The 26,385-nt window shown below is 44.2% G+C and overlaps 1 protein-coding gene across 2 annotated transcripts in view; it reads right to left on the reverse strand.

The window, feature by feature from the left end:
* TMEM132E (transmembrane protein 132E) overlaps positions 1 to 26,385 on the reverse strand; it is a 727,127-nt gene that overhangs the window by 61,395 nt on the left and 639,347 nt on the right. Inside the window, exons 1-2 of one of the 2 annotated variants that reach the window (XM_073664969.1) lie at positions 24,673 to 24,688; positions 24,240 to 24,380 (exon numbers count right to left, since the gene is read on the reverse strand). Coding sequence is in view for 1 of the 2 variants with exons in the window: in XM_073664968.1 (XP_073521069.1) it covers positions 24,240 to 24,380 (141 nt within the window). In the remaining variant the exon portion in view is untranslated. Of the gene's footprint in view, positions 1 to 24,239; positions 24,381 to 24,672; positions 24,689 to 26,385 lie in introns of those variants that run through there. The other variant, XM_073664968.1, reaches the window with a different exon arrangement.

Raw genomic sequence — 26,385 nt, forward strand, 5'->3', positions numbered from 1 at the left:
TGCTTAGCACTTGTTGTCCCTTTTGCCTTCACTCTGCGGTCCAGCTCACCCCAAACCATCTCGATTGGGTTCAGGTCTGGTGACTGTGGAGGCCAGGTCATCTGGTGTAGCACCCCATCACTCTACTTCTTGGTCAAATTGCCCTTACACAGCCTGGAGGTGTGTTTGGGGTCATTGTCCTGTTGAAAAATAAATGATGGTCCAACTAAACGCAAACCGGATGGAATAGCATGCCGCTGTAAGATGCTGTGGTAGCCATGCTGGTTCAGTATGCCTTCAGTTTTGAATAAATGCCCAACAGTGTCACCAGCAAAGCACCCCCACACCATCACACCTCCTCCTCCATGCTTCACGGTGGGAACCAGGCATGTAGAGTCCATCCGTTCACCTTTTCTGCGTCGCACAAAGACACGGTGGTTGGAACCAAAGATCTCAAATTTAGATTCATCAGACCAAAGCACAGATTTCCACTGGTCTAATGTCCATTCCTTGTGTTCTTTAGCCCAAACAAGTCTCTTATGCTTGTTGCCTGTCCTTAGCAGTGGTTTCCTAGCAGCTATTTTACCATGAAGGCCTGCTGCACAAAGTCTCCTCTTAACAGTTGTTGAAGAGATGTGTCTGCTGCTAGAACTCTGTGTGGTATTGACCTGGTCTCTAATCTGAGCTGCTGTTAACCTGCGATTTCTGAGGCTGGTGACTCGGATAAACTTATCCTCAGAAGCAGAGGTGACTCGTAGTCTTCCTTTCCTGTGGCGGTCCACATATGAGCCTGTTTCTTTGTAGCACTTGATCGTTTTTGCAACTGCACTTGGGGACACTTTCAAAGTTTTCCCAATTTTTCGGACTGACTGACCTTCATTTCTTAAAGTAATGATGGCCACTCGTTTTTCTTTACTTAGCTGCTTTTTTCTTGCCATAATACAAATTCTAACAGTCTATTCAGTAGGACTATCAGCTGTGTATCCACCAGACTTCTGCACAACACAACTGGTGGTCCCAAACCCATTTATAAGGCAAGAAATCCCACTTATTAAACCTGACAGGGCACACCTGTGAAGTGAAAACCATTTCCGGTGACTACCACTTGAAGCTCATCAAGAGAATGCCAAGAGTGTGCAAAGCAGTCATCAAAGCAAAAGGTGGCTACTTTGAAGAACCTAGAATATAAGACATATTTTCAGTTGTTTCATACTTTTTTGTTAAGTATATAATTCCACATGTGTTAATTCATAGTTTTGATGCCTTCAGTGTGAATGTACAATTTTCATAGTCATGAAAATACAGAAAATTCTTTAAATGAAAAGGTGTGTCCAAACTTTTGGTCTGTACTGTATATATATACAACTGAACTAGCAGTCCTTTTGAGGACTAATCCAGCTGCATATAATCCGTGTTCGTCAGGCAGGCAGTGTGTGTTGCAGACTGCAGTGCATGATACAGCACAAGAGGGTCCATTTAACGTCCTGTTATTGTAGGTATACCACAACATCTATATATATCCATCTGAACTAACAGTCCTTCTGAGGACTAATCCAGCTGCATCTATTCAGTTGTGACAGCAGGAGTTAGGCAGGCAGGAAGTGTATGTGGCAGACTGCAGTGCATATAACAAGAGGGTCCATTCCAGTTCTGTCTGCTGCTGCTGTTACAGATATTTTTAGAAATAGCACAAGGTATCAGGGGCCAGGGATAATTTTTTTTTTATCTTAATCCTGATTATGTGCTTAACCCCTTCCCGACCCGTGTCACACCGTTTGTGACATGGAAAACAGTTCGTTCCCGACCCATGTCACAGCGTCTGTGACATGGAGGGAAAGAGCCCCTGCAGCGCCTGCGAGCGGGGTCGCTCAGGTTTCACAGTTGCTACTGCAACTGGACATCCTGAAGTCGACCCCCCGGGGGGTGGATTAACCCCCCCGTGCCTGGGACCCCTCCGATTGGCTGTTTCATTTTCACTTTTAGTGAAACTGCCAATCGGTATGAATTAAATATTTCACCAATGAAAATTGGTGTAATATTTAAATCTGGGCATGGCCTGATGCTTACAGCATCAGCCATTGGCTGGGGGGAGTGTCACCTCTGTCCCCCCTCCCCCCAGATCTGATTGGGGGGCTAGCGTCACATGGATACTAGCCCCAATCAGATGTGGAAGGAGTTTTTCATGATGGCCGCAACTGCCCAGCTCCTACCCGTCCATGGATCGTGTGCCGGCCATTGTGGACCCTCTGCTGCTGCCCCCCGTGGACCCTCTGCTGCTGCCCCCCCGTGGACCCTCTGCTGCCGCTGCCGCTGATCGCCTGCTGCCGCCGCTGATCTGCATCAGGTAGTATTGCCCCCACTCCCCCCCGACCCCACCTCCACTCCACCCTGCCCCCCCTCCACCCCCGACCCCCCCTGCACTTTCATACCTGCACCCCGACCTCCGCTCCCTCTGCTCCCTCTCCCACGTCTTCATCCACCGGCTGCTGCTCTCCTTCTGACAGCCGGTGGACTGTGATCACAGCAGCAGGCTCAGTGTAAATGCCCTGCTCCTGTGATCAAACCCACCATCCCCCAGTCCCAGTGATATCACCCCCCACCTCCCAATAATCACCTCTCCCCCCAGTGTTCACCCCCCCCTGTCCCCAGTGTTCACCCCCCCCAGTGTTCACCCCCCCCTGTCCCCAGTGTTCACCCCCCCTGTCCCCAGTGTTCACCCTCCCTGTCCCCAGTGTTCACCCTCCCTGTCCCCAGTGTTCACCCCCACCTGTCCCCAGTGTTCACCCCCACCTGTCCCCAGTGTTCACCCCCACCTGTCCCCAGTGTTCACTCCCCATCCCCAGTGTGCAGCCCCCCATCCCAGTGATCATCCCCCCCCCCGCAAACCCAGTGATCACCCCCCTGCTGCTGGCTCCTGCTCCCCTTTCTGCCCCAGTAATCACCCCCCTGATGCTGCCGGCTCCTACCCCTCTTGCTGCTGCCGGCTCCTGCCCCAGTGATCACCCCCCTTGCTGCTGCCGGCTCCTGCCCCAGTGATCACCCCCCTTGCTGCTGCCGGCTCCTGCCCCAGTGATCACCCCCCTTGCTGCAGCTGCTGGCTCCTCCATCTCTTCAGCCCCCCCCTACGCCTGACAGCCCCCTACGCCTGACAGCCCCCACACGTGACTGCAGAAGGTTACACCAAGCACACACACACACACACACACACACACGTACACTCACACTATAATAAAGTTTCGATTTTTTTTTTTTTTTACACACGCACACAGCACACAAAATGTCCCGCCCGTCCCACTCATCCCAGTCTAGGGCGTACTAAGCTTAGGAGGCTATGTCAGGTTGGTGTGTGTGTTGTAGTGTGTGTGTGTGTGTGGTGTATACACTACAATATACCACACCGCACACCAACCTGACATACACTACACAATGGGGTCCGCTAACAAATTGGAATCATGTTGCGTTTGGAGAGTCCCTGTGTGCCCAAACATTGGAGCTCCCCCACAAGTGACCCCATTTTGGAAACTAGACCCCCCAAGGCACCTATCTAGATGCATAGTGAGCACTTGGAACCCCCAGGTGCTTCACAAATTGATTCATAAAAATGAAAAAGTGGAAAAAAAAACACTTTTATTTTTACGGATTAATTTGTGAAGGACCTGGAGGTTCCAAGTGCTCACTATGCATCTAGATAGGTGCCTTGGGGGGTCTAGTTTCCAAAATGGGGTCACTTGTGGGGGAGCTCCAATGTTTGGGCACACAGCGGCTCTCCAAACGCAACATGGTGTCTTCTAACAATTTGAGCCGACAATTTGAAAGCGGACACCATGTTGCTTTTGGAGAGTCGCTATGCGCCCAAACATTGGAACTCCCCCACAAGTGACCCCATTTTGGAAACTAGACCCCCCAAGGCACCTATCTAGATGCATAGTGAGCACTTGGAACCCCCAGGTGCTTCACAAATTGATTCATAAAAATGAAAAAGTGGAAAAAAAAACACTTTTTTATTTTTACGGATTAATTTGTGAAGGACCTGGGGGTTCCAAGTGCTCACTATGCATCTAGATAGGTGCCTTGGGGGGTCTAGTTTCCAAAATGGGGTCACTTGTGGGGGAGCTCCAATGTTTGGCCACACAAAGGCTCTCCAAACGCGACATGGTGTCCGCTAACAAATTGAATGGAAAATCGGCTCAAATTGTTAGCGGACACCATGTTGCGTTTGGAGAGCCCCTAATGTGCCTAAACAGTGGAGCTCCCCCACAAGTGACCCCATTTTGGAAACTAGACCCCCCCAAGGCACCTATCTAGATGCATAGTGAGCACTTGGAACCCCCAGGTGCTTCACAAAATGATCTGTGAAAACAAAAAAGTACTTTTTTTTTCACAAAAATTTTCTTTCAGCCTAAATTTTTTAATTTTCACATGGGTAACAGGATAAAATGCATCCTAAAATGTATTGGTCAATTTCTCCTGAGTACACTGATACCTCATATGTGGTCATAAACCACTGTTTGGGCGCATGGCAGGGCTCAGAAGAGAAGGAGCGCCATTTGACTTTTGGAGCTAATTTTCCATTCAAAAAGTAAAATGGCGCTCCTTCCCTTCTGAGCCCTGCCGTGTGCCCAAACAGTGGTTTATGACCACATATGAGGTATCAGTGTACTAAGGAGAAATTGACAAACAAATTTTAGGATGCATTTTATCCTGTTACCCATGTGAACATTAAAAAATTTAGGCTAAAAGAAAATTTTTGTTAGAAAAATAAAAATGTTCATTTTTTTCTTCCATGTGGCTTTAGTTCCTGTGATGCACCTGAAGGGTTAATAATCTTCTTGAATGTAGTTTTGAGTAGCTTGAGGGGTGCAGTTTTTGGAATGGTGTCCCTTTTGGGTGTTTTCTGTCATAAAGACCCCTCAAAGGGACTTCAAATGTGATGTGGTCACTAAAAAAATGGTTTTGTAAATTTTGCTGGAAAAAAGATAAATTGCTGATGAACTTTGAACCCTTCAAACTTCCTACCAATTTTTTTTTTTTTTTCCAAAATTGTGCTGATGTAAAGTAGACATGTGGGAAATGTTATTTATTAACTATTTTGTGTCACATCACTCTCTGGTTTAGTAGAATAAAAATTCAAAATTTGAAAATTGCAAAATTTTCACATTTTTTCCCATATTTTTGATTTTTTCACAAATAAACACAAATATTATCGACCTAAATTTAATACTAACATGAAGCCCAATATGTCACGAAAAAACAATCTCAGAATCGCTAGGATCCGTTGAAGTGTTCCAGAGTTTTTACTTCGTAAAGGGACACTGGTCAGAATTGACAAAAATGCCAAGGTCTTTAGGGTCAAAATAGGCTGGGTCCTGAAGGGGTTAAAAAGCTATCCAGAGAACACTGTTTTTCTGCTCCATTTGCTTGTTGCCACTGTAGAATACAGCCAGATCCTTTCCATATTACAGCGATAAAAATCCAGAAATTTGTAGTGAACGTGGAAAATATTGGCCTCCATTTAAATTTTGTTGCAGTGTGTTAGTGAAGTTATTGACACCAGGTCGCTGTGAAAAATAGTAACCTACTGGCCAGCTATTTAAAACTGTGGTTTTCCATCACACGTATCACATATAAGTTTGCTCCAAATTCAGACATTTCAGGCCTCCATTTAAATTTTGTTGCAGTGTGTCAGTGAAGTTATTGACTCAAGGTCGCTGTGAAAAATTGTAATCTACAGGCCAGCTAATTAAAACTGTGGTTTTCCGTCACACGTATCACATATAAGTTTGCTGCAAATTCAGCCATTTGTAGTGAACGTGGAAAATATTGTCCTCCATTTAAAATGGGCAGGGCGCATGGCAAGGGACAGTGAAGTGGACTTGATGGTGATAGTGCATGCAGAGGCTGAGGCCGTGGACAAGCTGAAATTGTGCCACAATAAACACCCACATCTTGTCCCCTGACCTTGCTGTCCCAATTACTAGGAGACCGCCGCATGCCACTATTGAACCAAGAGCAGTGTCAAAAGGTTGTTGGTTGGATAGCGGATAATGCTTCCAGTCACTTTGCCACCACCACCACCACCCTGTCTTCCACACGGTCAAGTCTCAGTAGCCGTGAGTCTGGACTGCATATTCCTCACCCAGATTCTCCTTCCTCCCACCATGCCGAGTGCCCGGAGAAAACTGATCCTATACTTGGACACTCCAAAGAGCTATTCACTTTTCCGTTTATAGATTTGATCCTCTCGCCTGGTCCACTGGAAGCGGGGTAAGAGGAGATCACATGTAGTGTTGCCCAAATATTTGAGCAGGCACGGTCACATGAAGGCGACGGTGGGAAACTGTCACAAGAGGTGGATGATGATGAGACACAATTGCCAGAAAGTCAGGTGGAGGACCAGGGTGCGGAAGTGGAAGATGAGGTGGTGGACAATGAAGTCACTGACATAACCGGGCAAGGTGACATGCAGAGCGAGGACAGCAGCACACAGGGGGAGGGAGGCGTAGCACCACAACAGGTAAGAACAAGCAGTGTGGTGGCCGCAGACAGAAGGCGGGTAACCGTTCCCCGTAACAGCAGCACGACAGAAGTTGCCAGTACAACTGTTAGGTCTTTCCGAGTCTGGTGTTTTGTAAAGACTCTGCCGATAACCGCAAAAAGGCCATATGCACCACCTGCCAGGTCAGCATCAGCTGGGGTAGCAAAACTAGCAGCCTGACCACCACCAGCATGATCAGGCACATGGCAGCAAAGCACCCGACAAGTGGGCTGAACCCCACGGTCCAGTATCAGTGTCTGCGGGTGACACCACTGCTTCTTCCACTGTTGTGCGTGCAGGCCAATCCCCTGTACATGGCGCATGCAAAGATGCCTACCGTCCTGCATCTGTCATTGCACACTCTCAACTAGCACAATCAGCAAGCATATCCACGTCCTGGTCCCAGCGCAGCTTTCAGTTGTCCCTACCCCAGTCCTTGGAACGCAAGCACAAATACGCAGCCAACGTCCCACAGGCCACACTACTAAATTCACAAATTTTGCGAATGCTTGTTCTCGAAATACTGCCTTTTAGGCTCGTAGAGATGGAAGTTTTCCGCAACCTGATGGCTGCGGCCTTCCCTCGATACTCTGTCCCCAGCCACCACTATTTCTCCCGGTGTGCCGTCACCGCATTACACAAGCACATGTCCCACAATATTAGATGTGCCCTCAACAACGCAGTTACTGGGAAAGTCCACTTAACCACGGACACGTGGACAAGTGCTTGTGGCAGGGACGGAATATCTCACTGACGACATACTGGGTTAATATAGTGGAAGCCAGGACCCAGTCCGACCTTGGGATGCAACACATCCTCCCGACGCCAAGGATTGTGGGCCAAAGGTCAATCAGGGTTGCTCCCACATTCTACAGCTCCTGCACCTCCTCCTCCTTCTCTTCAGCATCCATCTCCAAAATGACCACATCAGTCGCAAGCTGGAAGCGCTGCAGTACTTCCTCGGCCAAGCGGCAACAGACTGTGCTGAAGCTAATCTGCTTAGATGACAAACCACACAACGCTGCAGAGTTGTGGACAGCTCTGAAAGAGCAGTCAGGTCTGTGGCTGACACCGCTGACCCTACAGCGAGGCATGGTCATGTGTGACAATGGCCGGAATCTGGTGGCAGCTCTGAGGAAAGGCGAGCTCACACACGTACCATACCTGGCCCATGTGCTTAACCTCGTGGTTCAGCAGTTTCTCAAAACCTACCCAGATCTGATGGATCTGCTTATCAAAGTACACCACCTGTGTGTCCATTTTAGAAAGTCAGCTACAGCTTCTGCCACCCTTGAAGTGTTTCAGCAGCGTTTGCAGCTTCCGGCTCAACGACTGGTGTGTGATGTCCCCACGTGTTGGAACTCTACATTGCAGATGTTGGGGAGGATTTGTGAGCAGAAGGGGAATGTTGTTGAGTACCAGCATCAACAAGGCCGTCAGTATTCAGGTCAGACTCCACACATAAAACTTCAGGAGTGGACATGGATGTCAGATATCTGTACCATCCTCCAAAACTTTGAGGACTCCACCAAGATGGTGAGTGGCGATGATGCTATAATTATCATCACCATTCCGCTTCTCTGTCTTCTGAAATGCTCTCTGCTCTCAATTAAAGAGAAAGCATTGCAGGCGGAGCACGATGAGATGGAGCAAGGAATCATACAGGGTGATTACACACAGCCCAGCCTCATCTCATCCCAATGTGGATTGGGTGACAATGAGGAAGAAGAGGAGGAGGAGGAAGAACAGGAGCTATTTTCCTGCGCTATAGACGGTACTACCTGCACAACTGTCAAACCGTCTGTTCAGCGTGGATGGCCTGAGGACAGGGAGGAGGAGGAAGAGGAGGAGGATGAGGAGGATGAGGAGGAGAGCAAGGTAAGTTGTCCTCTTGGTGAGGACACAGAAGTATTCCCTATTGGCAGTCTGGCACACATGGCTGAGTTTATGCTACACTGCCTTTCCTGTGACCCTCACGTTGTCCAAATTTTGGATGACAGTCATTACTGGTTGGTGACGCTTCTAGACCCACGCTACAGGGAGAACTTTATGACTCTTATTCCCTTGCAGGACAGGTCTAATAAAATGGTGCAGTACGAGAAGGCCCTTGTTGCAGAATTATTTAAAAAATTCCCATCTGAAAATGATGGCGGCAGAGGTGAAAGTTCATGGTATTCAGGTCAGACTCCACACATAAAACCTCAAGAGTGAACATGGATGTCAGAAATATGTACCATCCTCCAAAACTTTGAGGACTCCACCAAGATGGTGATCGGCGATGACGCCATAATTAGCATCACCATCTCGCTTCTCTGTCTTCCGAAACGCTCTCTGCTCACAATCAAAGAGGATGCATTGCAGGCAGAGCACGATGAGATAGAGCAAGGAACCATACAGGGTGATTACACAGAGCCCAGCCTCATCTCATCCCAGCCTGGATTGGGTGACAATGAGGAAGAGGAGGAGGAAGAAGAACAGGAGCTTTTTTCATGCGCTATAGATGGTACTACCTGAACAACTGTCATACCGTCTGTTCAGCATGGATGGCCTGAGGACAGGGAGGAGGAGGAGGAGAGCATGGTCAGTCTTGGTGAGGACACATAAGTCTTGCCTGTTAGCAATCTAGCAGAATTTATGTTATGCTGCCTTTCCCATGACCCTTGCGTTCTCAAAATTTTGGGTGACAGTCATTACTGGTTGGTGACACTTCTAGACCCATGTTACAGGGAGAACTTTCTCTCTCTTATTCCCAAGGCGGACAGGTCTACTAAAATGGTGCAGTACCAGAAGGCTTTCGTTACAGAATTATTAAAAAAATTCCCATCTGAAAACATTGATGGCAGAGGCCACAGTTCGTTGGACAACCAAGGAGTACGGGCGAGAGAGACACAAATGCAATCCAGCAGAGGCAGGGGAACACTGTCAAAGTTCTGGGACAGTTTTCTCAGACCCTCCCATCACACAGGCCCTGAGGCGCGGGGTACTCCCACAAAGAGTGCAAAGTTTCGGAATATGGTGAGGGAGTACCTTGCCGACCGTACCAACGTCCTCCGTGATTCCTCTGTGCCTTATAATTATTGGGTATCCAAGCTGGACACGTGGCATGAACTGGCTCTCTACGCCTTAGGAGGTCCTGGCCTTCCCTGCCGCTAGCGTTTTGTCAGAGTGGGTTTTTAGTGCTGCCGGTGTAATTATAACCGATAGACGCATCTGCCTGTCAACTGAAAATGCTGACAGGCTGACTCTTATAAAAATGAACAAGGGCTGGATTGGGCCAGACTTCTGAACACCACCGAATCATAGCAGCGCAACAAAATCAAATACAGTGTCATTTTTGGGGGAAGTCTAACTCTATTCCCATGCACCTCTGTCTTCACACCCAAACATGGATATACGCTTCCTGATTTTGTCTATTTGCTGTTGTCTTCCTCCTTCTCTTGCAAGGGGCATTGGAGTTCCCCCAAATTTTTGGCAGCCATTGCTTCAGTGCATAGGCAAACAGTATGGGAGACCTACTTCCTAGTAATGGGAACATTGTTTTCAAGAGGCCCTCCGACCTCTGCATCTCTTGCAAGGGGCATTGAAGTTCCTCCAAATTTTTGGCAGCCATTGCTTCAGTGCATAGGCAAACAGTATGGGAGACCTACTTCCTAATAATGGGAACATTGTTTTCAAGAGGCCCTCCGACCTCTACATCTCTTCCAAGGGGCACTGCATAGGCAACCAGTATGGGAGACCCGCTCCTTTCTAATGGGAATATGTCGTTACAGAGGCCCATCTCTATGTGTCTTTAAATTGTTATTATGGTTTTTCCTAAATTTTGGCAGCCGATGGACTTCATACCCTATAACTATATAGCAGACCCGCTCCTCTCTAATGGAAACATGTCGTTATTATGGCCCTGCTGTATGTGTCTTTAAATTGTTTGTGGGGTTTTTCCTAAATTTTGGCAGCCATTGGACTCACTTCATACCTTGTTATAACTGTATAGAAGACCCTGTCCTTTCTAATGGGAACATGTCGCTACTGTGGCCCTGCTCTGTGTGTCTTAAAATTGTTAGTGGGGTTTTTCCAAAATTTTGGCAGCCGTTGGACTCACTGCATACCCTATAACTGTATAGCAGACCCTCTCCTTTCTAATGGGAACATGTCATTACTGTGGCCCAGCTGTATGTGTCTTTAAATTGTTAGTGGGGTTTTTCCCAAATTTTGGCAGCTGTTGGACTCACTGCATACCCTATAACTCTATAGCAGACCCTCTCCTTTCTAATGGGAACATGTCATTACTGTGGCTCAGCTGTATGTGTCTTTAAATTGTTAGTGGGGTTTTTCCCAAATTTTGGCAGCTGTTGGACTCACTGCATACCCTATAACTGTATAGCAGACCCGCTCATTTCTATTGGAAACATGTCGTTACTGTGGCCCAGCTCTATATGTCTTTAAATTGTTAGTGAGGTTTTTCCCAAATTTTGACAGCCCTTGCAGTCACAGCATGGGCATTACCACTATAGGAGACCCGCTCCTTTATAATGGGAACATTTTTTTTACTGAGACCCTCCTCTATGTCTCTTCAAAGGGGTATTGGGTTGCATCCAAATTTTTGGCAGCCTTTGCTGTCACTGCATACGCAATAACAGTATAGGAGACCCACTCAATAATGGGAACAACACAGCATATCCGGCTGATGGCTCTCTAACAGTATCGAGGGCCAACTGCTGGCCCTTTTAAGAATAGTAAGGGCCACCTGATGGCCCTATAAAAATAGGTTTTGTGACTTTCAGAGTCCCTCCATCATAAATGAAACAGGATGTGTCTGATGATGTGTCACACACCACATGGCCAGATAAGGTTGTAAAATGTTAAAATTACATTTCCCGGTGAATGCATAAATAAAGTAAAAAAAAAAAAATCACAGTAGGATCTTTCTTTAGTAGAAAAACCAGAGTCGCCATTGTAATCTCAATGTAATCACATTGTTCAGTTCCTGCACCCCCTCCTGCTCCAGTTTGGCCTCCATCTCCAAAATATCCACATCAGTCACAAGCTGAAAGCACTGCAGCACTGTCTTGGCCAAGCGGCAACAGGCTGTGCTGAAGATAACATGCTTAATGCTGCTTAGGTGACAAACCGCCCATCGCTGCAGAGTGGTTGAAAGCTGTAACACAGCAGCCTGATATGTAGCTCTCACCGCTGAACATACAGCCAGGCATGGTCGTGTGCGACAATGGGTGTAACCTAGTGACGGAGAAATGACAGCCAGAGTAGATACGGTTTCACTCTATGCCAGTCCTTTCACCAAGATAAAGAATATGGCTGTGGTGAAATACAACTTCCACTGAGAAGCAGTTTCAGACTGAAAAACATTGGGCCCACCAGAAGATTTGATTCTGAGGGCCGACCTTTCTCCCCGGCTCAAGATCCCCATAGCAGCTGCAAAGTTTGCGCTATCATCATGAACTCTCCTGATGGAGAAGCCAGGGCCCACCCGAGGATTCTCTGGTGGGACCGTCCAACCTTGCCGAGAAGCAGTCCTGGCTAAGAAAAGTGTGTGGGAAGGTTCCCGGATACTCTATGGCTGTTTTTTTACTGAGGTGGAAACCCATGCAAACACGGGGAGAGTATACAAAATCCTTGCAGATGTTGTTCTTGCTGGGCTTTGAACCCAGGATCCCAGCGCTGCAAGGCTTCAGTGCTTACCACTGAGCCAATGTGCTGCCGCTCACCCTCTGACATCTGACAGGCTGGAGAAACTTGCACCTACTGCCACTCAGTATCTTCAGCTCCTTTGTGAGAAACTAATGTATTTGGGCAGTCATTCAGTCTAACAAATAAAATTCCTGAGAAGGAAATTGAGGATGGCTTCGCTACTGGTACTGGGGGCAGTGCTAATACCATGGCGTTGTTCCATAGTTTACTGGAAATATTCCAGGCTGGTAGGAGGCAAGCAGATTCCCACAGAAAAGTACCAGCAGTAATGTTCAGGGACCCGCGCTTGTGGAAGGCGGAGACGATACCGGGAGAAATAGTGGCGGCTGGGGACCGAGTATGGACACCCGGCTGCTGCCGGCATGAGGTTGTGGACAGTTTCCGCCTCCACGAGCCTAAAAGGCCACATTTAGGCTATGTGCCCACGATGCAGAAATGCTCCAGAATTTTTCCTTAGCATTTCTGCATCTCCCTGGCAGAAAAAACGCATGCGGATTGTACATGTATTTTTCCTGCCAGGAACATGCGGATGTGAAGCGTTCTTCACATGCATTTCCGCATGCGGGTTGTCAAGCGCTTTCCAAGCGATTTTAGCATCACTTGGAAAGTGCTTGACAACTTGGTCACTCTATATAAATCAATGAAAACGGCATGGATTTATATACTGTGACCTTAAAGAATGGTAAAAAATAAAAAAATAAATATATACTTACCTTCCGATGGCCCCCGTAGTCTTGCTTCACTCCGTCCTGGCTTGCCGGCAGCTCTCAGTACACTACACTGAAGGACCTGCCGTCACATGACTATGACGTCCTTCAGTCCACCGCGATCTGCCGGCAAGGGAAGACAAGGACACCGGAGGCCATCAGAAGGTAAGTATAATATTTATTTTTTATTTTATTATTTTTTTTACAGGTTTTATGGTACCCGGGTCCGGAGGAGAGTCTCCTGTTCTTCAGACCTAGGTACCATCCGCACATTGAAACGCTTGGATTCCACATGTACAGATGCAGTGATGCTTAATCCATGCGTTCCAATGCAAGTCAATGGTGGCGAAAACGCAGCGCTTCCACAAAATAATTGGTAGTGCTGCGTTTTTTTCCGCAATGATAACCCGCAGCGGAAATTTCCGTAGCATGTGCACAGCACATGCGGATTATCATTGGGGAACATGGCAGGCCTTCTACCATGCGTTTTTTAAGCGTTTCTGCAGCGTTTTTGCCGCTGCGGAAACGCTTAAAAAACGCATCGTGGACACACAGCCTTAAAGTGCAAGCAGCTTTAGAGGACTTCTTGGGAGAAATTACAGCTGGTAGATAGTTTCCCACGTCCTTTCACCAAGCTAAAGAATATGGCTGTGGTGAAATAAAACTCAGCAAAAAAAATGCTGTGGACTGGCTCCGTACCGTGTTTGGCCGCCACATTCACCTGTCCACTTGTTTGAATGCATTTGTCTTTGTTGAAAGCAATGCAAAACTGCAAAAACGCATCAAAAACGCTACGTGTGAACATAGCCCAAGGTGTGGAGGAGTATTTTTGTTTTTGGTTATTTATTTTGCCTTATGTACAAGTCATTACCCTGGTCAGGATGTTCTTTAACATATTTTCCAGGAAAATCCATTTTGTTTTCATTTTTGAATGTTTTATTGTGAGTCAGTAAAAGTGGCATAATACTCTGACAACATTGTTGACAGCAGTGACCTGGGAGTCAGAAATGCTTCCTGGGGCGATCCCCATGCTGTCCACATGTAATTTGAGCACTGTTCCCATCGATTTCCACAATTTCTATTCCCTCTGCAGACCGCTGGAGGAGCCGACGGAAAAATGCTCGAGTTTCCCATAGACTTACAATGGGCTCGTTGCTCGGGTCGAGCACCTGAGCATTCCAATTTGCTTGACCCGAGCATCAAGCACCCATGCATTTTAGTGCTCTCCCATCACTACTGACTTCATGATGTCTGCACTGCAGCTTGTGTCATCTACATCAGCAGAACTGCAGTGGTTACAAATGCTGTAGACTTGACATCACTTCTGCAGCCAATCACTAAAGACTGGACCAGCGATGGTGAGGCAATGCTGGACCAGAGGAGGATGACTAACAGCTCTGCTGTTGTTATTTTATATCTCTGTAACCCTTTTGTACAATAACATTTTAAAAGAGACAGACCCTTTAAAAACATTGTTTATTTTAGTTCTAAAAGTGCTATGGCCACTTCATTGGATGCTTTTGTAGAAATATCTATTTTGACATGTGAGGTGCAATATTATTATGCCTATATTGCTCTGACACTCTTTAAGAGGCAAAGTAGAATTTATTTTAATGAGTTATAACAGTGTAAAGTGTAGGTCTAATGTCTTTGCACTGCTGTGAATTGGATTGCTTCAGGCCTCACTACTGTAATGTTTTTTTTTGCTCTACTCCATTCAATTTAGGCTGAAGATTTTGGAATAATTTAATATTTTACATAATGACATTCAATGTACAGTATGTTTCTCAAATTGTTCTAAAGCCTAAGACTTGTTCATAACTATGTACCTCTAGTCAGAGCTTGTCTGGCATACAGAATAGACCTAAAGTCAATAAATCTCAGATGTAGTTAAAAAAATGAAATGAAATTATAACAGATCAAATATATAAACTCTATTCTAGCTTAACCTTTTATCAACTGGCATTTCTAAATAATGTGGTTTTAAAAAGTTTGGAGAGGGTCAGAAATAAGTGGAGACATTCTTATGCACATTAAAGTGATTCAATAGTTTTCTGGACTGGGGTTCCATTTTAGGCTCTTTATAGCCTTCTCCATAGAGGAAACTATGTAACAAGTGAAAGGGAACCTGTCAGGTCCCCCATGTCCTTCAACCCAACAGCATTAACCTATGTATCAGCAAATTCCCTGCCTAACCAGCCTGTATAACATTATTGAGTGAAAACAAGGTATAAAAAAGCATTATAATGTCCCCATCTGTTAGGCTAATGAGGACTTTGACTAGTCGATGGGGGGTTAGTTGCCCCAGACTAGTCAGCCCTCTTTCCATGTTATCACGCCCCCCCTGTGGGCGTGATAACATAATTTGCATGAGCGGCATCATCACTGCTCATGCAAACCCCGCGCATGTGCAATGAGCATTACAGCAGTGTCACTGCGTCTCTGAAGCCAGGTGTACACTTCATAGCTGCAGAGTTGCGCACTGTGCATGACCAGAAGCTATCTTCTAAACTAAATGCCGGGAAGCGCACACCTGCCTTCAGAGACGTAGTAACGCTGCCGGAATGAGAGGCGCGCATGCCCAAGATCTGCATGAGTGGCAATGACACCGCTCATGCAAATTATGTTATCACACCCACAGGGGCGTGATAACATGGAAAGAGGGCTGACTAGTCTGGGGAAACTAACGCCTCATCAACTAGTCAAAGCCCTCATTAGAATAGAAAACAGGGACAATATAAGTGCTTTTTTAAAAGCATTTATTTACTTGAATTATGTTATACAGGGCTGGTTAGGCAGGGAATTTACTTATACATAGGTGAATTCTGCTGGATTGGGGATCATGGGGGACCTGATAGGTTCCCTTTAAGGGTTTGTATGGATACCTTTGCATTTATTTTCTTTCGTTTCCTTTACAAAGCTCGCTGTGCTATAACTTTAGACATAAATTTAAACAAGTTTTTTTGTTATAAAGTTTCTGTACTCCATAGGGCTGCGGAAGCTAGAAGTAACAAAATTAGCTTCACTCACCCTTCGCTGTTCCAGCGATGTCTCACCTTCACAGCCTCAGTCACTATTGACACGCTGTATTGATGACATCAGCATAATATCACTGAATATGACTGCTGCAGCCAATCACTGGGCTCAGTGGTCATGCAGATGAAGTCTGGGCAAGGCCACTGAGCCCAGTGATTGGCTGAAGTAGTCATGTGTAAGCGACTTATTAGCTAAGTACTTTCATTTTTATAAGTACATTGTATATAGCAGTAATACAATCCAAATTTCACATATTCCATGTTGCATACATCTTAGCGCTGCTGTAATCTCTTGTTTGTATATGATACAGTCATTGAAGTAGTCATCTGTGCTATAACCATGACATCACCACTGCAGCCTGTCAATGGAGACCGTGGACAGCGGCAGAGTGGTATCAATGGAGCAGTGAATGATGAGTTAAGATCTTTTTGTTATTTTTAATTGCCATAAACCTATAAAGCACAGAACATTTTGAGGGAAACCCCTATTACAGCAAACTGCGAATGGCTATGCCTGGTCTCCCCCTATTTTCTCTAAATGATAAAGATTGCAAAAGTTATGGGAGGATGTTGTAAGCAGCAAATCAGAATGTGGAAAGGGAGGGGTAGAATTCAGATCTTTAGAGAGTGCAACTTATACAGGCTGTACTGTATCACTGCGTAGACAGGAAGGTAGTTAGAAAGGGAAAAGGGAAAGATCATACAGACCATGTACATATAGTATGTAGAGAGAAAGGAGAGCACCAAATGCAGGGGAAAGATGAAATCTGACATTTATCAGCATCATTGTCTGTTGATCCTTTAAGGGAAATCTGTCAGCAGGTTTTTATGTAATCCAAGAACAGCCTGATGTAGGGTCTTAGACACTGATTTCAATGATGTATCACTTATTAGACTGTGTGCTATTCTTTCAATAAAATGAATGTTTTATCAGCAGGAGATTATCACTACAGGACTACAAGCTCTTGTGCATCCTGGTCCAACCCTGCCCCCAACAATGATTAATAGCTTATTATCACTATACAATGTACATAGAAAGCTGATAATCAGGGGTGTGTGGAGGGTTAGCTTTTCAGCTCTGCTACAAGCTACATCTAAAAACTCTGATTGTATCACAACTGTGGCACCCAGTAAACTAAGTGATACATTACTCGAATCAGGGTCTCTTGCTACATGATGCTGCTCTCGGATGAGGTAGCAAAAACCTGCTGACAGATTCCATTTAAGGGCTGTAGAAGAAATCAGTACAGAAACAAAGCTGTGCTAATACATTAGCTACTGCAGTGAAGGCAGCTTCATCCAGAATGGATAGAACACTCATCCAGCATGTATCACTGGGAAGGATATATACATATACATATGAGAAAAGTCTGAAACTAGAAGAATGTTGAAAATTGCTTCTTATAGAATCTGAAAAATGAATATAGGAATGACAATGGCAGCCTGAAACTTATTGCATATTTTATTAAAATAAGTTAACCACTAACAAATTTTAAAAACAGTTTTCAATGTTTTCCCTGACTCTTCAGTACAATATGCACTATTACATAAAGTAGCACCTTATTTAGTAACTCATTTCATTTGCTTAGATAGCTCCAACCTGTTCCGCAGCTCTGTACAGACATTAGCATCCCTCCTTTTAGTGACTCTAAGACCCAAGTTCTTCAGTCTTCTGTTCAGTGAGTTGCTAAATTTTAACTCACTAGTCTAAGAACGTCATAAAACTACAGTATATGTTACAGAAATATTAGGTATATTGTCTTCAAGGAAGAAAGTTGACCTTTCATTATGGCAGTAATTATTTCTAGACTACATTCTCTGTCCCCTAAAGCAGGTATGTTATTCATAGCAGTAAACCTTTGGCACAATAAAAGTAATTTCTTCCATTTCTTTTTGGAATGACATTGCAGATTTTCATAACAATGAGTGGTATGTGTTTATATATATTATATATTGCCATCTTCTGGAAACAAGCACAGCCGTATAAAAACCGAGGCTCTTGTGTGCCATTTCCAATGCAGATTGAAAATCGGCCTTCAAAAGGTTAGAGACAGACGATGAATTTAAAGTGATCACAATCACCTTTTAGGAAAACAACCTGATGAAATATTAATGGAATAGTAGGAGAGAGCTGCTTTAGACCACTTCCCTGCGGGGGGTTTACACTTCAATGTAATTATGCTATTCTTCTACCTCGGACGTGTATTTAAAATACGCTTTTAGATTTCTTAAGAGGACAAGAAAATGCTGTCTTATTCTGTATGGGCACAAAAAGAAATACACTAGGGAACTTGAATGTATGATCATCCAATGGGTGGTAAAATACACTAATATTTCTGTATTTCAAGAATATCCATTATTTAAATTTTTATTTTATAAAGTTATAGTACACATGAAAATAAAAAACTTTGTAATATATCTTTTCAGAGAAATCTTCTTTCTCTTTCTGGACTTCTGAATTGATCTCAATACAGTTAAGACAGATATTTGTATTACTGATAGGAGACGACAGTTGCTGTTCATAAGATTCTATGGAGAGGGGAGGAAAAAGGAGGAGAAGGGAGGAGCTAGAGAGACTGCTGCAAGTTCACCTGTAAAGTCACTTTACAAAAAAAATCACAAGAGAGAGTTCTTCCTCTCCTAAAACTTTTCTGACAATTTTTAAAGTGTATTGAGATAACTTTGCACTGGAGATCAACAACAATTTATGATACAACGCTGGTTCAAAAAAAGTTGAGACACTGTGTAAAGTGTGCAGTGATGTAAAAATCCACATGGACCCCATTGATTCTGCTGGACCATGTGTGCACCTGCTGGAAGCAGCTGATTGTTGAGCTTTTTGGATTGCTTGGGGGCCCCATTTATTCTCCTGAAGAATTTTTTACCAATGGAAAGGAAACATGTTGAAATGAGTATACTAATCTGAATATGTGTTGCATTTATGTTGTCGGGGTTCACGCTCTCGGGTAGCCATTAGAATACACATGGCACAGGGTTTTATATCAAAACAGCACGTAGTTGATTGTCCATCATAAATTTTACAGCTCCAAAATGAACTGCCTTCCTTCAGTATCAATAAATAACATAATTATTATTATTCCCAGCTGCAGCTCATACTCGTATTAAATGTGTTCACCAAACAAACACCAGTCTGCTTGGCTCCAGCAAACAGAGTAAACTAACCAGCAGCTCTGCCTTTCTCCAGTCTCTACACACTCCACCACACTGCTGAGCTAACCTAGCTGCTGTTAGTAGCCTATAAACCCCAAACTGGATCATAGGATTAACTTTTCTCAGCAGGTTCTTTTGCTTACTCAAAAAAAGTGAACCCAAAATCCAGTCACATTAAACCCTAACTTAGTGTTACTGGTACAGCTTACATTACTGATGTTATCCCATGAGTCTGGGTAGTCAAGAGGTCTGGGGTCCGATACCAAGAGGACACATCATAAATAAAGAAATAAGACAAAGGCGTAGTCAGGTCACAGTCTGAGGTCAGAATTCCAGGAAGGTAGTGGATCCTGACAAAGGGGCTAGGCAAATGGATGGTCAGAGGAAAAGTCCAAGGTCACGCATGAATAGATCAGAGACAGAACATTGAGGAACAAGGCAAACATGCACCACTGACCTAAGGCTAAACTGGCATTAATTAGCCAGGGAATCACTAAGAACAGGAGACACCTGTAGGAAACACAGCATGTTCAGGCCCTGATTGGGCGACTGGACTGTTACTCACAATATAAGCAGCTCAGCACTCCCGAATCTCAGATTGGACAGCCGAGCTGACAATCACAAAACAGACACCTCAGCACGCCTCTGCCCCAGATTGGCGGCTGAGGTGCCACTCACCACACTGAGTGGAGGAATCATGACAACCGACACATATCTACCATCCAGGTCCTTACCTCATGCTTTCCTACAGTGTATACTGTGATTTGGGGTACTTTGCTTTTACATTTTAACTGGCCCTTTAATAGTCTCAGTTGCTGAACTGAGAGGAGTGTACTAATCTGAATATATGCCTACTGTGATTTGTGATAGCCTGACTCAGTATGGGAACATGTTTCTGCTATATAAATGTGGAGATGTTAACAATATCTTTGAAGGGCACAATAGGACTACCATTGGTGAGTGGGGGGACCATTTGCCGTTTAATTTAGGGTGCCAACCTCTGTGACAAGGCAGCAACAAAGAAAGATCAGGGTACGATAGAGTGTTTGATGATTTCTATAGTTCTGACATAGTGGAAACGTTTACCTTATGTAGCAGTTATATAGAAGCAAGCAGCAGATGCATATACAGTAGTATACCCGTGTGTACCCGTGAATTCAGCATTGAAAGATGCAGCTGGATTTGTCTGGTCTCTCACTGTGCTGAGTGCACACATTGTATAATAGGAGCTGACTCCTCACAGTACTGGCAGTCCATCTTGATTGGATGAAGACACATTTGAGCTGTTTTTCAGAGTGGATGGTAAGTTTTGGAGTAGAGATGATGAAATTGATTTGTAGGACTCCATTCCATAGGCCACGTCAGCATTCTGTGACTGCTGGACGGGAGGCCTGCAAAATTATCCTTACCTCCTGGCATTCCCAGCTCTTCTTTTGATTAGTCGGATTGGTGCAACATCATCATATGTGCATCACGCCTGAATGATAGCACTGCGCCAGCCCAACTAATCAAAAGAAGAGTCAGGAATGCCGAAAGGTAAGGAGATTTACAGGTCTCCCATTCAGTGGTCACAGATTACTAATTTGGCCAATGGATCAGAGTACCGCAAATTGATTCTCCCATCTCTATTCAGGAGGTCTGGGGGAGATTAAAAACGTGGCTTTAAGAGAACTTGTCAGCACAATTTTGTAATGTAAAGTAAAGACATATCTGTAATGGCACTGTAATACTGATTACATTGATATTTGGTGAAGAAATCCGCTTTGTTGTTCTTCAGTAATCAGCATTTGAAGTTTTCTACTAATTAGGTTTTCTCCTCATTGTCAGTGATTCCCCAGCCCCTCTGCTGCTTCCGGTCTTTAAATGACAGGTCACTGCTGAGATATCAGAGGAGGCAGGTCATCCAGAGATCAGAGGCAGGCAGAGGGGCTGAGAATCACAGACAGGGAGGTGAAGATCCAGTGCACTGTGCACCAAAATATAACAAGCAGAAAACTTCAAATAGTGATTAAAGAAGAACCACAAAGTGGATTTCTTCTCCAAAGGTATCAATGTAATCAGTATTACAGCATCATTACTGCCATGTCTTTACATTACAAAATTGTGCTGACAGGCTCTCTTGAATGTTCTCTTCTACCATAGACTTATGTAAAGTTTGTTGAAACAACAGTGGTTATTTAAATAAAGAAGCCTGGCCCCATATTACAACAAAGTCTTTTATGTGACATAGAAAAATGTAGCTTTTTTAAATATTGATTGTCATATTGATCTCATTGAATCACTCAAAACTAGTATCTCACTGAGCTAAAGCTAGTTTGCAAAGAATGGGCAAAAATGTCAGTCTTTAGTAGTGTTGAGCCACCCCCATAGTGTTCGGGTTCGGTTCGGTTCGTCAAACACCGGGATGTTCGTGGAACTGTTCGTCGAACACCTTAGAACATTGTCGAACACCGTTGAACACCGTTAAAACCAATGGCAGGCAAACAAAAACACATAGAAAACACCTTCAAAGGTGTCCAAAAGCTGACAAACTGCTCAGAAGACACTCTCTTTAAAAAAGCCGGCCGGCAATTCATCATTGGTAACCGACAATTTAGAACAGAAAGAATAGAGCATCACACATAGATTAGATAGATAGAAACATGTCAGTCACATATATAAGAAGTACAGTGACAGTGTTGATTACTGTACTTGTCATTTAGTGTTAAAGGATTTATTAAAAAAAATAATAGTGTTTTCGTGCACCGTCTCTTTAAAAAAGCCGGCTGGCAATTCAGCATCAGTACCCGACAATTTAGAACAGAAAGAATAGAGCATCACACATAGATTAGATAGATAGAAACATGTCAGTCGCATATATAATAAGTACAGTGATAGTGTTGATTACTGTACTTGTCATATAGTGTTAAAATAAAGGATTTATTAAAAAAAAAATTGGCGTGGGGTTCCCCGTAATTTTAGTCTCTAGCGGAGGTTAAGCAGACGGCTGGGGCAGATGTTTGAAGCCTGGGAAGGGGTAATACCCACGGAGCTTCCCAGGCTACTAATATCAGCCCCCAGCTGAATACCTAGCCTTTACTAGCTATTAAAACGGGGGACCCAAAAAACAATGACGTGGGGTTCCCCCTATTTTAATAGCTAGCAAAGGCTAGGCAGACAGCTGGGGGCTGATATTAATAGCCCAGGAAGGGTACCATGAATATTGGCCCCCTCCCAGGCTAGAAACACCAGCCGTCAGCCGCCCAAGAAATGGCACTTAGCCTCGCTCTTCCCACTGCCCTGTAGTGGTGGCAGTGGGGAAATTTTTTGCAAATCGTTCGCGTTCGTCGAACGACTCGAACATCGCCCAAAACAGCTCGAATTTGAGATTGGCGAACAGCTCTAGTCGAACACCGCTCATCTCTAGTCTTTAGATGTGCAAAGCTAATAGAGACATGCGCCAAAAGATTTGCAGCAGTAATTGCAGAAAAAGGTGGTCTTAGTATTAACTAAGGGGGGCTAAATACAAATGCACTTCACAATTTTCAGATTTATATTTTTTAAATATTCAGAAAACTATGTATCATTTCCTTTATACTTTACAAATACTTGCTACTTTGTGTTGGTATACAGCATAAAATCCCAATAAAATACATTTAGGTTTGTGGGTGTAACTTGAAAAAAATGTGGAAAAGTTCATGGGATATGAATACTTCTTCAGTGTACTGTATATGACCCTGCCCCCACCACTTATTTGCAGCTTGCTGAGAATGTGCAATGTGCACAAGAAGCTGCCAATCAGTGTTGGGGACGGGGTATACACAGCTCAGCATTCTGGTCTCTGCTACATCTTCAGTAGAGAAAACAAGTGTTTTACCAAAACTACACCAATTAATCCAGTAAGTGATACATGGTTGGAATCAAGCTCTCTGCCCCTACATCATGGAACCGAAGAAGTAAAAAGAATTTCCTGGCACTTTTATTGTGCTGCACTTAGATTCCTAAAAACCTGCTGACAGATTCCCTTTAAAAGTTGTTTTTGAAAAGTTAGACACATTTCTAAGACACATAAACTACTTTTCATTTAATAAAGGACTAGGTGTATTTAAAGAGCTGACAAGTTTCATTTAAAGAATGCACAACAGACATTTGACTTCTCATTAGAATGTGACTTATAAAAGGGATAAATTATTTTAAATGCTTTAGACTGTTGAAAAAATATATAAATCGTGATACTCACCCCTGTGAACCCCCCACTGCTTCCGAACTGATGTTTTTCTTATGTATACATTTAAAACTACTCCTGTAAAACTAAGATCTTCTGTATTATACCAGCTGAATGACTGATAACATGGGGATGTTTGTTTTTGTTTTCCTCATCAGTATTATAAGTAGCAATGTTTCTAGTTTGGTCATAACTGCTGACTGATTACCATTAAAGGGAATCTTTCAACAAATGTTTGCCACCTAATCTGAGAGCAGCATAATGCAGGGGCAGAGACCCTGATTCCAGCAATGTATTGCTTTCTTGGCTGCTTAGTTTACTCTTGATAAAATCACTCTTTTATCAGCAGGCGATTATCAGTAGAGGACTAGAAAACCTGCTGCCAGGTAGTCAGACATATTGATGAGCTCTGTATAACCCTGCCCCCACCACTGATTGGTAGCTTTCTGTGTACACTGCACATGGGCAGAAAGCTGTCAATCAGTAGTGGGGGCGGGATTATACAGAGCTCAGCATTCAGAGAACTGTTAGATCTGCAGCAGATAAAACAGGGATTTTATCAAAACGACATCAAGCCGCTGAGTAAGTGACACATCACTGGAATCAGGGTCTCTGCCCCTACATTATGTTACTATCAAATAGGGTAGCAAGGACCTTGTGACAGATTCCCTTTATTGTCAATACTGGTGATTGATGTGTTTTTTATGTGCATTTATATAACTGAATTTACATATCATAATCCGATCTGCAACATTCTACACTGTATACAGCACCCAGCTCTCTCCTCATCTCCGTATGATATCATTGCTGCAATATTACTTTATAAAACTATGATAAGCGGATTGTTACTGAGTTGCCGGCATTTCCAAAAAGTGATATGCGTATATAAAAGAGTACTATACCTGGGAGGGAGCCCCTGAATCTTCGTCACATCCACCGTTGCAGTGGAATGTTTGCCACCCGTTAGAAGCTCGGAGTTGACAACCCATTGAAGATCCCGAGATTTGGTACTCTGCAAATTTATCCCTTTCTTAGCTTTCACCCTGTAGAGGAAATGAAAAAGAACATTTATGAAGCAAAGTATTGTTCCGACTGTCGGGCTATTGATTCCTTGGCACTTCCATTCTATGGTCTGTTAGCTCATGATATCATTTTTATATTCACGGAACCTAAGAAAATTGGTTCTTCTCCACAGATGTTCTGCGCGGGGGACCTAAAAGGCTGAGATGTTTTGGAAACCTGAAACACTGAAGAGATACTATTTTATTTGTTCAAAGAAGGTACACAGTTGGCCCCCTTAATAAATCTCCCCACCTAAGGCAGCAACAGCTGTACCTAAAAAGTTCGATAAAAGGCTCCTTGTGCCTCGGGGAAGGAGTAGAAAATGCTCAGTAGAGTGGGATACGTTTGATGTGATAGTGTGCATCCTTGGCTTTTTTTCCCCCCAGTGTTAATGTGACTGTATGTTGTAGACATCAATGCAGACAAAATAAGGGCGGGGAGGAGCGGAGATAAAAGGCAGAAGAAGCGGGTGAATTGGCTTTGTGCCAGGCAGCATTTCATCATGAATGAGTCTCGGAAACTCTACCCTATTATCTGTATGCTACTGAAGTACAAAGTTTTAGGAGGGGTACCTGCTAGACAAGTGAAAATGATGGAGACCAACAGAAGTGACATAATACAAAGAAACGAATGCTGGGTAGAGCTGCGAAGAATAAAAATGGGGAATAAAGCTTTTACTAGTGGATGTGAGTATATGAAGCTGCCCTGTATGTGATTCACCGCAGACACATACAATAACGTAATGCTTCCTAAGCCTATTAATACAGCACAGATCAAATAATAGATGTTCTGGCTTGCTAACATGAGACGCTGCGGCTTCTTTACAGAGACATTAATACAACACATACTCATCCGGCATGGTTGACTAATCATTCATCGCTTTCTAGATAAAGGGGCTAATTGAAAGGTACAATGTAAAGCACTTTCCACCCCACCACCCCCCAATCAGAGAGGCTGACAGGGTGGGAGGTAGCTCTGCAGAATGGGGAGTATGATTATTGAGAAGCTGGAATAACAGATTAGAGAGCGGCCCCTCCCTCCGCTGTGCGCCCTGATTACACAATTAGGATCTAAAGATAGTGACAGCAGCTACCTGTGCTGCTAATCACTGCAGCCTCCACAGCACGTGGCCGCAGGGTGCACGGTGTCCTGCAGAGGGCTCTGTTATCATTCACAAATGTTCAATCCTCTGCAGACTGGAAAAATAGTCAAAGACAATAAATTGTCTAGTGGTGCATAGTTGTAGCCTACAGTATGTCTATGCCTCTGGAGCCTTGTGGAAAACACTACCACACTTATATATGCAAATATCTCAACAGCTACTTTACCAGCAAAACTGCAAATACAGTATGAACTTTATGGCGGCTTCACAAGGATATGTTTTAAAAACAAGTTATTACAGATGGTGCAGATTGATTCATATTGCGGCCCAGCGGCCATGTCAGTAATGCGTGACAGTCAGATGGGAGAGAAGTTTTCCTACCTACCAGCATCCATGGCTCTTCTTCTGATTAACCAGCCTAGTGCAATGTCACAATCATGTTGTGCCAGGCCGGCTAATCAAAAGAAGAACTGGGAATGCCGACAGGTGGGAGGTGGTACACAGAGCTATATGGATTTGCACCATTTTTACAAAGTATTAAGTGATTTCTTAGAAAATTGAGGACAACTGAGGAAGGGATGATAATGATGAGGGTTTTCTGAGGATACATATAGAGTCAGCCCCCGGCATATGTGCATATACAGTCAGCCCGGCATATGTACATATACAGTCAGCCCGGCATATGTACATATACAGTCAGCCCCCGGCATATGTACATATACAGTCAGCCCCCGGCATATGTGCATATACAGTCAGCCCCCGGCATATGTACATATACAGTCAGCCCGGCATATGTACATATACAGTCAGCCCCCGGCATATGTGCATATACAGTCAGCCCCCGACATATGTACATATACAGTCAGCCCCCCAGCATATGTGCA

This window comes from Phyllobates terribilis, unplaced genomic scaffold (assembly GCF_046119375.1).
Source record: "Phyllobates terribilis strain yellow unplaced genomic scaffold, ASM4611937v1 Scaffold_2__4_contigs__length_985480577, whole genome shotgun sequence".
NCBI classification, from domain to species: domain Eukaryota; kingdom Metazoa; phylum Chordata; class Amphibia; order Anura; family Dendrobatidae; genus Phyllobates; species Phyllobates terribilis.